We start from the raw sequence: 14,747 nt of genomic DNA, 5'->3' as shown, positions 1-14,747 counted from the left end.
GGCATGCTGCTCACTATATCTGTGTTTGGGCTATAGCAAACTTTGATAAAGAGCTGTGATTTATCAACAATTGCCGTAATGAAGAGAGGGAGAAAGTGGATAGAGTAACAGATAGAGAAAGATACACATCTGAAAGATTGATGTAGGCACTTTTTGCTGTATGTGCACTAATGTCACAGCCATAGTGCGAGGTTACAAGAGTGGGTGACCAGCACACAGAAACACACTCTCAGTCGCTGGGTGTCACTCACTCACACAATATTTACAAGATTGCAGCTGTACCGTTCAAAACATTTCGGCCAGGACTGCCCATAATTAGGAGATATTTTTGCCTCTTGGTCTCCTCTGCTCTCTCTCTCTCTCTCGCTCTCTCTCGCTCTCCCTCCCTCTGCTTGGCTCAGGACTCAGGATAGAGTAAGAGGAGAGAGAGAGAGTGTTCTTGGCTCAGGCCTGGTTTCTTTGGCAAACATAACAGTACATGTGTGCAGCTTTCTAAAATGGCTGCCAGACGCCTCCTCCTGAAATGTCGACGGTATGCACGCGTCAGGTCTGTTTGCGCGTGCGTTTACGTGAGCGGGGTGGGGGTGTGATACATTGAATTAAAGTTGCTGAAGTATGTGATAGCTCTCAACCACGCACAAAACAAAGACTGCTTAGATTACACAGGAACGGAGCCAAGTGTAAGTGTGTGCGCTTGCGGGTTTGGGTTCATAGATCCTAGATTCAGGTATTGGAGGTATTCATCCTGCATAATGACATTACCTTACGTTGCGGGTGGAAGAAGTGCAGAAGGTATAATTGTTACAGCTGTATGGTTGCTATCCAACAGATAAGGTGGCACAATTACATTGACGCATTGTATTTATGAAGCTCACGCGATCTGCAATGAGCTCATCATGCTTCTATTCATGTAGATGATCCTAGATCAGATGTCTTCATCCTAGATTTTAAGTTGCCAAGGCAAGCGTCACTATTAGGCCTACTTTTGCTTACACTATTCAACAAACCCATAACTTTAAAGGGATAGTTCACCCAAGAAGGAAAATTCTGTTATCATTTACTCTCCCTCGCATAGACTTTGCTGAACACAAAATATATTTTTGAAAAAAACTGTTAACCAAACTATTTTGGTACCCATTGACTTACATTGTTTAGATAAAGAAAAGAGACTTTTATGTTCCACAAAGGACAGAAAATTATACAGGTTTGAAACGTCATGATGGTAAGAATGACAGAATTTTTTAGTATGGTGACACCAAGCCGATGGTTGTCAAGCCATCGTTGAGGGTCTCTGATGTTGAATTGGCACAGACTGTAGAAAGGGAAGACCAACCGATGAACATGATTCATATTCGTCACACTTTAGTTTGGGGACCAATTCTCATTATTAGCTATTAACTATGATTTTTGCCTCAATAAACTCCTAATTTGCTGCTTATTAATAGTTAGTGAAGTAGTTGTTAAGTTGAATTGTGGGGTAGCATTAAGGGATCTAAAATAAGTTCATGCAGAATAAAGCATTAATATGTGCTTTATAAGTACTATTAAACAGCCAATATGCTAGTAACATTCATGCTAATAAGCAACTAGGTAAAAGTGAGAATTGGTCCCTAAACTATGTTATCTCGTATTCAAAATGATAAACAAGTGCAAGACTGTATATCCAAAGTCCTAGTTCCAGTTTTCCATTTTGAATGACAAATATAGACTACTGCCAACTGATGGTATGGAGAGTTATTTCGTCTCACACAGAACGTACGGCTATAGGCTTTCATTGCCACTAGTTCACAGTGTGTCAGCCTTTAAGGAGAACTCAGCTGCTGCTTTTCTAACCCATCAGGCTTTTAATTGTCTCTTGGAGGATGATAATACAGGAAAAAAAATACCATCAAGCTTTTAGGGAACAATATCATGGTACTTGGGAGTGGGCTCTTTTGACTCTTATGGGCCAGTGAGCAATGAACTAGCAAACCTAACCACCAGGAATAGCAACCGCATTACATGCTACTAACCACAACTTTAGAAACTGCACTGCAAGTCCCTGGAATCTATTCAGAGCACCCTACCATCATGGCGAAGAGTTTAGCACGTGCAAACAGCTCACATTTTCTTTATAAAAATGCAATTATACCTTACATTTCTTATGGGTTACCGTGCAAAGAAAGAAAATATGGATTTCCCCTTTTCAGTCTGCCCTCTCTCTTCCTTGTTCTCTCCTTGGACAGTTTATTTGTTTAAACAAGTGGCAGGGCTGTTGGGTGCCAAGGGTTGTTGAGCTTGGAGAAGCTTATAGTGTTTCTGGGAGCTGTGTCTCTTTTACACACATACACATAGACACACAATCAGCTTCACCCTGGCCAAACTGTTTAAATGTTGTTCAAAATCCCTTACCATGTGTGTATGTGTGTGTGTGTGTGTGTGTTTATATACTGTATATGTATATATACTGTATATCAGTGTCTTTAAAAATTACAAAAGAGCTGGTATTTGTAGATATATTACTTTATTATGGCAAAACATAAATGTTATTTAATATTTAATACAAAAATATTGAATATCCTGCTGAAGTGAACCATGGTTAATTTAGTTTATATCATTGTGTACCTTAGCAGTGTATCTGGATCAGAGCTATTTAACTGTGTGTGCCAGCTGGTACATTGTTGTGCTCTCTGTTTAATCACTCAACAGCTATGCAAGTTTGTATTTAGAGATGCAAGCTATTCCTTCATCTTCCTCCATTTTTTTCTCTCTCTTGAGGCATCGGCATGGTAGGAGATGTCTTTAAGCAGACTGATGGATGGTGTAGAACTTGAATGTGAATTGGGGGGTTGGCATAGGAACGGGCACTGTCACAATAGTGTCACAATAACGCTTCTGACCAATCAAAGAATAAAAAAATGTCAAAGCTTAATGCAGAAATAGCTCTTAAAATTCTCACAAATGCAGTAGAAAAAAACAAAAGTTTTCTCTGGGCTTTTTTTTTTATCATTAATGTATGTTGTTCCCTTCCTTTCTTTGTCATTGTTGAGCTGAAGCCAAGAACATTCCGTATTTGCAGCTAGGCCTAATGGTCATTTTTGAGGGGGTGGGATTTATTTCTCTCTCTATTTCTTTACCTCTCCCCTTTAACTTTCACTTCTGAAATGGAGCTCAAGGAGAAAAGGAACTCATTTTGCATTTTGTATTTACTGGCCAAGCCAATATATTGGCATCTTAAGATTGCATTGGCTGATAACAGTGTCGAGATTACCCTCTGTGATGGGTTGTTTAGGCATTGCATTGTATTGGTCCATATTGGATATACTGTATATTGACTTATATTGAATAATTCATAATTAATTGTAAAAGCTAATTTCTCCTATCTTTACATTTAGATTACTTATGTTGTCATCTAACATTTACCTAAATTTAATTTAGATTGTAATATCAGCCACAACATGAAAATACTTCTTGCTTTATTGCTACCAGTCAGAATTTATTTTTATTTTTATTTTTATTTTTTTTTATATCAGAGCATCAGTAATATTGTGCTTGTTCTGATCTTGAAAAAGCTAATTATTAGTTCCTGAAAAGACTGGGTGAATGTGCTCCTTTGGAGTTGTGTCATTAGCAGTAGAATCTAGGGAGGGCCCTCCTAAAGGTTCTGTAAGGTACAGTAACATTATTAATCATGTGAACATTAAAGCACACATCAGCAACAGACAGGATTCTTCTCATTTTTTCATCTTTTCCTCCCCCACTCTCTTCTTTTGCTCACACCCTACAAGGTGGGGCGAGTGTTGTACATGTGTGTTTCCATTTTACTTTTGTGAGGAACGTTTCAGCTTGGCCTTTGCCTGTTTTTACATTCTGCTTTCTCTCCCCTTTCTTCTGTTCTTCCCCCTCATTGAAAGAAACAAGCATGTTTCTGCACACATCTGGCCTGTCCTGTCAGGACCCAGTAAATGTAGTTTCCTTTTCAGGAAGCAACGAAGGGGCAGCAACGACCATAACGGCTGTCTGCTATACCAAACTCCACAAACATATGTAAAACCTGACGATCATGTTCTCTAGCATGACTATTTGTACAAATTCACTTGATCAGTGTCACAAATGTGCTTATTTTGTTAGTGATCTAGTTCAAAATCTGAAATATTTCTTATTAATTTTATATCAAGAAAAAAAAAAAAAGTAAAATCCATGTTGAAAAATTTCAGTTTATTAAGTTTATTATTTTTTTGTTAATGTCTAAGGCATCAACAAAAACCATAAGAGCTAAACAAACATGAGAAAACACTGCAAGTGGATGATAAATTACAGTGAAGTGCAGTACTGTCATCTGTAGATCTACTGATCATTCTCGGTTTTGTGTTTTAATCCACCACCTTTATTTGTGTTTTCAGACTCGCAACAGTCAGGAAGTCCTAGCAACAATGAGCCTGGCAAGAACCCTCCAGGTATGTCAACACAATATGGAAATGCACATACCTACTGCCAGGTGCTGGTGTACCCTTAATAATGACACACTATAAAACAATTAAGGTCTCATATAGATAAATCTACAAACCTTCCTGCATGACATCCGTGTTAGGTGTTTGTTTCAGTCTCATTATTCATTATTTCATTTTGGTTACCAATTTTTCTAGGGGTGGGAATCCTCAGACACCCCACGATGTGATATTATTGCTGGGTATTGAGAAAATATATATTGCAAAATTTTCCATTAACAAATTCTTCAAAAAACTCTTCAAATATAATTTCATTAGATTATTTATCAGCTGCATTACAGCTAAACTTTGAACTTTGCACAGTGCCAAAAAAATCTAATAAATAAATGCCCTCAAATTCATCTCTTTCAAAGAAACAGGCTTATTTGATCAGAATATGTTGGTTTTGACCATAATTATACTTAGTTCTCAGCACAAATTAAAGTCAACTGCAAAGCCACCATGTAATGTCTGTGATTTTTACAAGAAAAACAAAAATTGCCATTTATATAAAACAAGCCATGTCATGACATCACCAGTCCTGTCAGATCTTAGTTTGAGCAGGTTTTGCTGTTGGCATGTGGAGCGAGTAGCGAGTAACAGTGTCTATTTCTCATGCCAGCTAAATCTGTGTTGGTTCCCTTGGACTCACCTGTGTGTGTGTGTTGGCGGTTACTGCTATGTAATGTGTAAAGAATGAAAATAATGGAGAGTGTAATTAGTTCTTTACCTCAAGAGTAGGTTGTGCGTTTGCCCCTGCCAAGTAAAATAAAGCTCTCGGGCCACAACTTAGACCCAACCAGTGCTGCTACTATGGAAACCCTGGCCCTCACTGCACTTCCTATTGGGGTTTGCGGTGCATTGTGGGAAAGACTTGGACATCCTGGCATGCTCTGTGAGGCTCACCCTGTGGGGCTGGTCTTTTTTAAACATGAGTCTGGAATGCAGTGTTAAGTATTAGTTGGCTTTCTCTGAACCTAATCCATCTAGTCTGTACATATTACAAGTCACAGTTAGTGTTGTCATGTTCCTGAAAGAAAAGATTAAATGGTGATATGGACAAAAGATTATTTGTTTAATCTAATCTAAAATATTTTCACTCAGATGTCTGCTTACCAAATACACAGAATTTGAAATGTCCTCATGTGTATGTGTTAAGTAAGGACATGTATCTGAAGAAAATTCTCTTGTCTCCCACAGTTTACTTGGAAGACAGCTTTGTTAAATCAGGGGTCTTTAGTGTTTCGGAGCTGGTTAGAGTATCCAGAAGTAAGTCTCCCTCTCTCTTCACTCACATACACTCACACACGCACACATACTGATTTTACTACTGTATGTTAGTAAGGGCATTTCATACCCCAGCGCTGAGTGAAATATGAACAAACCCAGCGGTTGGGTTAAATGTTTAACCCTAACTCTTGAATAGTTTTATTTAACTCAACTGTTTAAAAATTACTATATGGCTGGCTTAAAATAAACCCAATCAAAAGGTGAATATTTAGTAATAAGCACTTTAAAAATGTTATTATTTAATTGTTATTTATTGAACTTATTAATAAATGTTAATTTCCAACCTATTTTGGGTTCACTTTAAACAGAAAATACAGTAATTTTTAAGCAATAGTTCTGTAAAATAAAACTATCCAGAAGGTCGGGTTAAACATTTAAAACAACCCAGTTGCTGGGTTTGTCCATATTTCACCCAGTGCTGGGTTGTTTTTAACCCAGCATTTTTTAGAGTGCAGACACACTGTTTTTACAGAAATGTTTTACAGAAGTAAAGATACTCTAAAGTCTGAGATAAATCTGTTGAAGTCAATAGATTTAATGTAAAACATGACATTCAAATAGCGTGGACCACTTCATATATGCTGACAAGCTGACATTTTTAACTATATGGGTTGGGACATTATCAAAAATGTGACTCTCAAAAATATTTAAAAAGCATTTTTGTATAATTTACAAATTAATTTAGGAATGATGTCTTCAAAGGGAATTTCTGTAAAATGTACAGATAGTTTTGACAGTTTCATCCTACAAGTATAGCTAAAGTAAACATACAGAGCAACACAACCAGCATGCTTTATGCCTAAGCATTCCTGATTTAGCAAGGGAGGGACTTGCCCAGAACATGTGTGGAAAATCCAGTCTGGCGAGTCGTGTGTGTGTGTTCACTAGTTTTGGTGCACAAACACGTAGTAGTTTATGTGTCGACATGCCTGCCTTCATCAAAGACGAAGACAGATGTTCCAGAAGGAATCTTTCTCTGATGGCTGAGGACAGTTTTGCCCTCAGGCAAGATTTGTACAAATTGCCAAAGGGGTTATCAGGACAGGCACACACACACACAAACACACACACACAAACACAAAGACACTCGTATTCACCCTAAGGGTGAATGCACTCGGTGACGCTGTAACTGATCCATGTCACACCTAAATGTAACACAACGCTCATGATCTGTCCCACATACACACACACACACACTACCATCAATTTGGCTTCAATGATTCTCTGCTGTTTGGAAAGGCTTTCATGCATTAACAGCACTATAGCCATATGACTTAGAGAATACTGCATGTACCACCAAAAATAAAATAAATAAATAAATTTAATCTCCTTGAACAAATTGCCAGTTTACTGCATACTTAAGGTCTTAAATAGATAATTTAGTGACCATTGTGTTCTCCTGTAATGCAGTTCAGATAAGGTTATAGTGAAAACTCTGCATATTGTTGTGATTGCTCATTTTAAGTACAAATGCCATACCTGCTTACTGCATTCATGTGGCAGTAGCAGGTCCTGGGCTCATCGCCAGCAGTGACTGACAGTAATTTCACATGTTTCTTTCACCTCAGACCCTCAGGCCATATCATGTCATACATGAGAACACACATTCTGCTAAAACTTAATGCTACCTACCCAATCTGCTGCAAAGCAGAAAACAAACAAACAGAAATTAAATATGAAACTAACACTATTACACCAACAGTTACACAAGCCTTGGGTATTAATTCAGTAAGAATGTTTTTAGTTTTGCATGGGTAAGACATCATAATTGATATCTTATTAAGTAATTGTGATTATTTTTTCCTGTTTTATTTTTAGGGACAGTTATACAGTATAGAGTACATTTAATATGTGTTTACTTAATATTTGCATTTTAAAATATTTTTTTTTGCAGTTGGCAAATGTTTCTATTCAGAGAAACTTATGGTAACATGGTTATCAGCAGAACACAAAAACCACTGCCGTAATAAATAAACAAATATTGCCAATGAAAGATGTGTCAATTCTAGAGTATACACTAGCCATCTAATAAATCACTTATGCATATTATGAAAGGTATGTACACAATTTGGTACCTTTCGTAATATAGTATCGATCTCTCTTTTCATAAAAGACTAAACTAGCTGTGTCCTTCTATTGTATGTAAACAAAGAAGCTAGTGGCAGTGGTTAGACCACTGAATGGTGCTCTGGCTCTTGTGGTTTCTCTGTAGATATGATATCGCTGACACACTTCATACTGTTACAGCTCCTTTCATTCTGTTACAGGCTGTTCTCTCCCAGATTGAGTTACAGCTACAATCATGTTTGGGTTTGCCTTCATGCAGATGTTGCCCTGAAAACAGCTTTTAACCGAGAGCAACAAAGAGTGTTTCAAAAGTGATTTAGCCGATTGACTCGTCATGCAAAATGTACAGTATGATGTAAGATACTCCGCATTTCAACCTATCCCAAACCACTGTTTTTTTTGTCTCTCTCTCTTCTCACCAGCTCCTATCACACAGGGTGCTGGAGTGAACTTCCCTATGGCTGACATGCCAAGTCAGCCATATTATCAAGACCTGAACTCAGGAGTGAGTTTACACCGGTCCCTCTCGTCCCCTCATGGCAGGTTAGCATGCATGTTCAAACAACACACACATACACAGACATAATTAAACTCCTTGTCTTCGTGTCATTTTGATCCAAAAATGATTTTGTAACCAGACTTTGCCAAGATCAACTAAACAAACATAACAGAAGCTATTTTTGTAAATTGAACTATTTTATAGAAATAATTATTTATTTAAAAAAAAAATTATCTGTGAAAATTTGACGCACATTAAAAAAACGTTCTTATGTCCTCTGCAGTAAGCGGCCTAAGACGATCCAAGAGGACAGTATGGAGACTAGTCCCACTGGGCCAGACTTCTACCCGTCCCCTAGTTCACCGGCCAGCAGACCCTGGCATGAGAGAGACCAAGGTGAGAGAGAGACCATTTATAGTCAAGAGTTACTCCTTAGAGCTATTCAGCACTGTTTCTCTCTTAACGCTCCCCTTCTCTCTCTCCCCTCTGTTTTCAGATCTCGGTAAAGTGTAATGTTGATAAACTGGTCTTTACTCTTGCAGTGCTTTGTGAACTCTTTATTCAAAACTGAAAAAAACATCTGTCAGGATCAACCTGTGGCATTCACACAACCTCTGCTGTTCTTCTGAATGCTTATAAAACATTGAAGCAACAAATAATGATTTCCTAAAATTCTGAATTATTGAAAATTTCATTGCTTTGAAATGTCACTTACAATGTCTGTGACTGCACATTGGAGTATCAACCTTATCAACTTTTAACATTAAATCCAGCCTAATGTGTCCATACATTTTGGATTTAAGACAAGGATTTTTCTTCCTGTGTGGTACTTTCCAGTGTGCTGCTGTTAAACATAACTAGAAAAAAAGAGACTGTTCTATGTTCTGTGTCATTTGTCCTGTTCTATGTTTTGAGTGAAACCTTCATTTATTAAGGAGAAGTGTCACATTTCTGCTGGGTGGATCTGTCCAGTCTTTGTTTTGTGGGCATGTGTGTGTCAGAATTGGTTTAATGGCTACATTTACAGGAATGTTTTTTTAGGCTCAATTTAAGCCTAGTGTAAACAATATAGTGACATGACATTTTCTTCATTTTTGGGGAAAAAAAAGAAAGTTAATGAAAAACTTAAATGTATATATAAGAACAGATCCTTTAGATTTAGATCAGACAAGCCTGGTTTCCTGTCTGCATGTGTTGGTAATTGATTAGCCATGTTTCCCCCCTCATAAGGGGGATTTGTCTGGCGTGTGGCAACTATTGAACTTGACCTGATCTCTAAAATGGGTGTGTCAAAGGTCAGAGCAGGGTTGTGACCTTCGAGTTTAGACACCAGATCTAGGTGGGAACTGGTTTGGGGGGTGAGGGGGTTGTGGGATTGGTTGGAGAGAACTCCTATTCTAATGCTGAGTCTGCACCATTAGTTACCCTCATTACTCACACGCTCATATGCCTGTCACCTATTTTTATTTACATTTTTTTTATAGTAGACAGTTTAGAATTTAGCCAAAGGATTGCTATAAGAAGGTTTTAATATATTAAAAACTTTCCCTGGGAAACATTTGGTCAAGAGAGATGGTATTTGTATAGTGTGTGTGTTTTCTGGTATATATGGTTTATGAGAACATATAAGTGTATTATTATGACATGGGTACTACAACATAAACATTGTTTATGAGGACACTTCCTGTGTCCCTGTAAAACAAATGGCTTAAAAAACATAAAATGGTGTTTTTGTTTTTTCAAAAATTGCCAGTAGTTTTCTGTAAGGGGTAGGTTTAGGGGTAGGGATAGGGTAAGGGTGTGTGTGTGTGCTAGAAACAGAAAGCACTCAACTATTTTAACATTTTTTCTTCACTTGTAGTTAATTCAAGTTCCATACTCTTTTCCCTGAAAACAGGACACACCTCCTCCTTGTGTGCACTAGTTTTTGTTGCTTACGTTAGGGCTGTCAATTTAACAGGTTCATGTTTTTTTTAATGAAGAAAATAAGGTGATGCAAAATTACAGCCTCCAAGTCTATGTTGGAAACATTGACAAACTCAGTTGAATCAATTGCTGTAATTATTTACTCATCTGCGAAAACAGTGACTTAAAATGATTTTAATTTGTGGATGTTTCTGAACAAATATTGATTCATTTAATCAATCAAGTATAAATTATGTATTATTTTTCATCTTTTTTTTTTTTTTTTCTGATGCCATTGTTTTTCTTAGATGCAGCTGTTGTGAGAGATGGGAGGAGGATAGGGTGGATAGGGTAGAGTCCATGAGAAAGTGGTTTGTTTTGTAAAACCCAAATCAGAAGGAGCGAAGCATGGATATTAAAGCCATATGAGGCCTTGACAGAAGGAAACTGCATCAGCCAAAACCCAGTCTTCATGTGCACAGAAAAACACATACAAACACACTGAAACAGTAATATACCTTTCTGATTTAATATCAAATCAACCTGAAAAGAAAATGTCATTGGACCACCACCTCGATTCAGTCGCCAAGCTCTCACTCTCTCCTCTTTTTCTCTGGTATGGAACAGCCCTAGGAATTGATGATGTGGCCTGAAAAACAACAACAACAAAAACAAAAAAAAAACAACAGATACATACGTTTTCCTGACGTGTGTTGTCGGTCCCTTTTCTCCACACGCACGTTTGTTTAGGCTTTTTGTGAAGGTTTTTGAGAGAGCAAATTTTCCTCCTGTCACCTTCTTTCTCTCTATATACCGCCCAGCTTCCTTCTCTTCTTCTTTCCTTCCCTCCCTCTCTTCTCAAACGCACTTAAATACACTCCTGAGGGAGCACCATTTTGCCTTCTAACAGCTTATTCTTGTTCTGTTGTTACAGGTGTGACAAAAATATTATTCAAAAACTTTGTTGAATTCGAACATGTTGAGACAAGAAAATGCAGTTCAAAATTTTGTTGAGGAAAAAAAAAAAACATAATCCATACGGTTTCATAACCGTTTACAGCCAACAGTGTATCCAGGCTCTTTGTTAAAATGCCCTAACTGCATTTTAGTTGTAGATAATGTTTAGGAAACATTGTTTTTATTGTTTTATGTGATCATCATATTCTATATGGAGCAGGGCATTTGTGACTCTTTTAATGTTTTTTTTTTTATTTATTTTTTTATATACATTTTAAAATAAAATTATTTAAATATGTTTAAAATAGAATTAAATAAAAAATACTACAAAATTCTATTTGTTTGGTTGGAAAATTTCTGCCAGCTGAATTTTCTTAATTGTCTTGTCAGAGGCAATGGTGGTAAAAAGTTAATTTTGGACCATGAAAGGACACACAGCCACATGGAATCCCCCTACATTCCAATGCCTTTGTGTTTTTTTTGTGAGATCATTTACCTTTTTCCTGCTATCACAACAACGAGACTGAGAGAGAGAGTGAGAGAGATGGAGCTTTTATGAAGTTCAATATTTAGCATCTGCGCATGTCCAAACACAATAAGACACGAATAGTGCTTGCTGAAATGTCGTTAGCTCACGGTTCTATTTTCTTCTCCCTCCCTCTGTTTTTGTTATTTCATTATTTTGATTTGACTGCGTGTGCCTCCCCTTCTTTTCTGTTTTCTCATCTCATCTATGATTGTCAGGGAGGAGTGCCAGAGACACACAGGCCAAGCACAATGTCTCCTTCATGTCTGCTGATGAAGAGACTTTCTTGACTCTTGTTGGATGTAGATATGAAGATAATGTTTTCCTTACACAATCAAACTAGATAGATTATACACTGCATTGCACTACAGAGAGGGAACGCAAAAGAGAAACTGCATAGTGAGACATGAAAATGTCAAAAGAAATCATGTCCGTATGTTGTTGACTCTTTACTTGGACGCTCAGTTCAGTAATTTTTATGCCGATTTAGTCAACTTTTTTCTTTTCTTTTTTAAGTCAATTTTAAAAATGTGTACTTCTGCTCATCCAGTAGATTTGATTTCCTACACTATTAATGCTTATATCTGACCTCCCCTGTCTTTTTTATTTTCAGCAGACATGTCCTCTCCCACCATGAAGAAGCCAGAGAAGCCATTATTCAGCCCCACGTCTCCACAAGACTCTTCACCTCGGCTCAGCACCTTCCCCCAACACCACCACCCAGGACTGACCACCGTTGGCCATAGCGGTACGACTTTTCTAAAAATACTTCTCACAATCTTTCCCTGATCCAAACAAATTCTGCTCAACCTTCTGAATGCTTATTCTGCCTTACAATACTCCTCAGAATTTCCTATTTACTGCAGGAGTTGGAAATTCATTTTAATGTAATCTTGGAGGGATAGTTCACCCAAAAATGAAAATTCATAATTTACTCACCTTCAAGTTGTAACCTGTATGAATTTCTGTTGAATGCAAAATAAGATATTTTGAAAAATGCTGGTAAACAAACAGTTGCTGGTAGCCATTATAGTATGGAAAAAAATACTATGTAAGTCAGTGTTTACAGTATCAGTAATTGCTGGGTTACCAACATTCTTCAAAAAATGTTTTGTTTTGTGTTGAATAGAAGACAGAAATTCATACAGGTTTAGAACAACACAAGGGTGAGTAAATAATGACAGAATTTCCTTTTAAATTTGAAATTCTTTATTTATGTTTTACTTCCTGACAAATCAGAAAGCATTTTAGGGCTAGATAAACACAATAATGTGAATTAAGTGTGTACAGTAATTGATGCATTTATCATGATCATATTGCCGCTAGGAAAAAAATACGGGGTGGAAAGAGAGTTTGTCACCAGCTGTATGAAAGCATACAAAAAGAAGTTGATCGGCACTTTCTGCAGACTAGGGTGTCTAACAGCCCCTCTTTTTTATGGAATCCAAAATACTCCCACTTTGTTGAACTCCCACATTTTTGGGTGCAGGAAGAGTGTTTCCCTTTTGTCTGCCAAATTTCCTCCGATATGATTGTTTTTTTTAGTGCTGTCAAATGATTAATCGTGATTAATCGCATCCAAAATAAAAGTTTTTGTTTACATAATATATGTGTGTGTACTGTGTATATTTATTATGTATATATAAATACACACTCATACAGTATATATTTTGAAAATATTTTATGTTTATATTTATATAATTTATATTGTATATACATATATTTAATGTACAAATATAACATATTTTTTTTAAATATATACATAATAAATATACACAGTACACACACATATATTATGTAAACAAAAACTTTTTTAATCATTTGACAGCACTAGTTTTTTTCATTGAGTTTGCATATTGTCTAATTAAAATCTGTTAGTAAAGTAGTTGTTCTCATTGTATGTGCAGTAATTTCCACCAGGAGTCCACCTCCACTGCAGTTCTCTGCCCCTTCCATCCTTCCCCCGGTCCCCTCGCCCTACATCTCTCAAGGCGCCATCCGCTACCCGCCACACCTCAACCCACCCGACTCCCTCAAGAACTACATGCAGCCTTACGACCCGTCCAGCCCACAGAGCAGCCAGGTAAGTACTGAATACTCACGTACATGCACAAAGACTAACGTACATGTACATTAACCCCGACCCTAACAAAATCATACATAATTAGTACAGTTTATCTGTACTGGAATGGAGCCTTTAAATCTTGTGACTGTGTCCACAAAACATAATAGATGCCAGCTGTTAAAATAGGGTTTTGGTATAACGTCTCAGTTGAAATGCTCCTTTTCCTTAGAAGAGCAGACTCACTCACATGTATAGCATACTTGTATCACGTGTGCCGTACGTTCTCCAATAATGATCATCATGTTGTCACATGTGTTAACCATACTGCAAGCTAAAGCCGCTCTACCCCCTAAAACTAATGAGACCCTCATTGTAAGAGCATATGCTGTAAACACAAAGGTGCTTTAGCACCATTTCCTTCTTTTTCTGCCTCTATCTCTGGCTGCTTGTCTGTCTTGGTGTCTTTGGTTGTTCCCACTGCATCAGGCTCAAGTTTGATTAACAGGCCACATTGTTTCAGCACGGTAATTGACCCAGTTTAGCTAACGAACACAAAATCATTAGTGGTTTTCTCTGTCGGCGCCTTGTCTAAATCAGCTCTGAGCCGAGTGTAGAGCCAAACGACGGCTCTCCATCGCTGTGGTGACTCTGTTTACCAGCAGCAGCGTAAATGAAGCGAAGGGGAACGAAAAGAAAGAGGGGAAAAAACGTAACAACAAAAGCAAGTCAATAAACACTCCAACCAGGGCAGCCACTGCGCATTAGCACAAACACATATGTGTTCAATGTGTCTCCAACTCTATGAAAACGACTGTTACTGAACGTTTTACTGGAGTTGAGATCCCCTAAAGTATGAATTAATAAAAAACGAGTGGGAATAGTTATTATATTTATTGTGCTATTATGTAATTTAATACCATTATATAGGCCATTATGTCTTCATAATGAAGTATGAAGTATGAAGCAAAAAAA

At 37.3% G+C, this 14,747-nt stretch overlaps 1 protein-coding gene across 16 annotated transcripts in view; it reads left to right on the top strand.

Annotated features, from left to right (window-relative positions):
* The window catches only part of LOC131543557 (nuclear factor 1 B-type-like), a 96,078-nt gene that overhangs the window by 58,040 nt on the left and 23,291 nt on the right, over positions 1–14,747 (top strand). For 9 of the 16 annotated variants that reach the window (XR_009271932.1, XM_058780997.1, XM_058780995.1 and 6 more), the window contains exons 3-8: positions 4,383–4,436; positions 5,667–5,735; positions 8,246–8,366; positions 8,606–8,718; positions 12,324–12,458; positions 13,618–13,793. Coding sequence is in view for 15 of the 16 variants with exons in the window: in XM_058780997.1 (XP_058636980.1) it covers positions 4,383–4,436; positions 5,667–5,735; positions 8,246–8,366; positions 8,606–8,718; positions 12,324–12,458; positions 13,618–13,793 (668 nt within the window). In the remaining variant the exon portion in view is untranslated. The remainder of the gene's footprint in view (positions 1–4,382; positions 4,437–5,666; positions 5,736–8,245; positions 8,367–8,605; positions 8,719–12,323; positions 12,459–13,617; positions 13,794–14,747) is intronic. The other 7 variants (XM_058780996.1, XM_058780998.1, XM_058781010.1 and 4 more) reach the window with 2 other exon arrangements.

The sequence above is a fragment of the Onychostoma macrolepis genome, chromosome 07, assembly GCF_012432095.1.
Source record: "Onychostoma macrolepis isolate SWU-2019 chromosome 07, ASM1243209v1, whole genome shotgun sequence".
NCBI classification, from domain to species: domain Eukaryota; kingdom Metazoa; phylum Chordata; class Actinopteri; order Cypriniformes; family Cyprinidae; genus Onychostoma; species Onychostoma macrolepis.
Note: the sequence above shows the minus strand (reverse complement) of the source record. Positions and strands in the feature narration are given on the sequence as shown.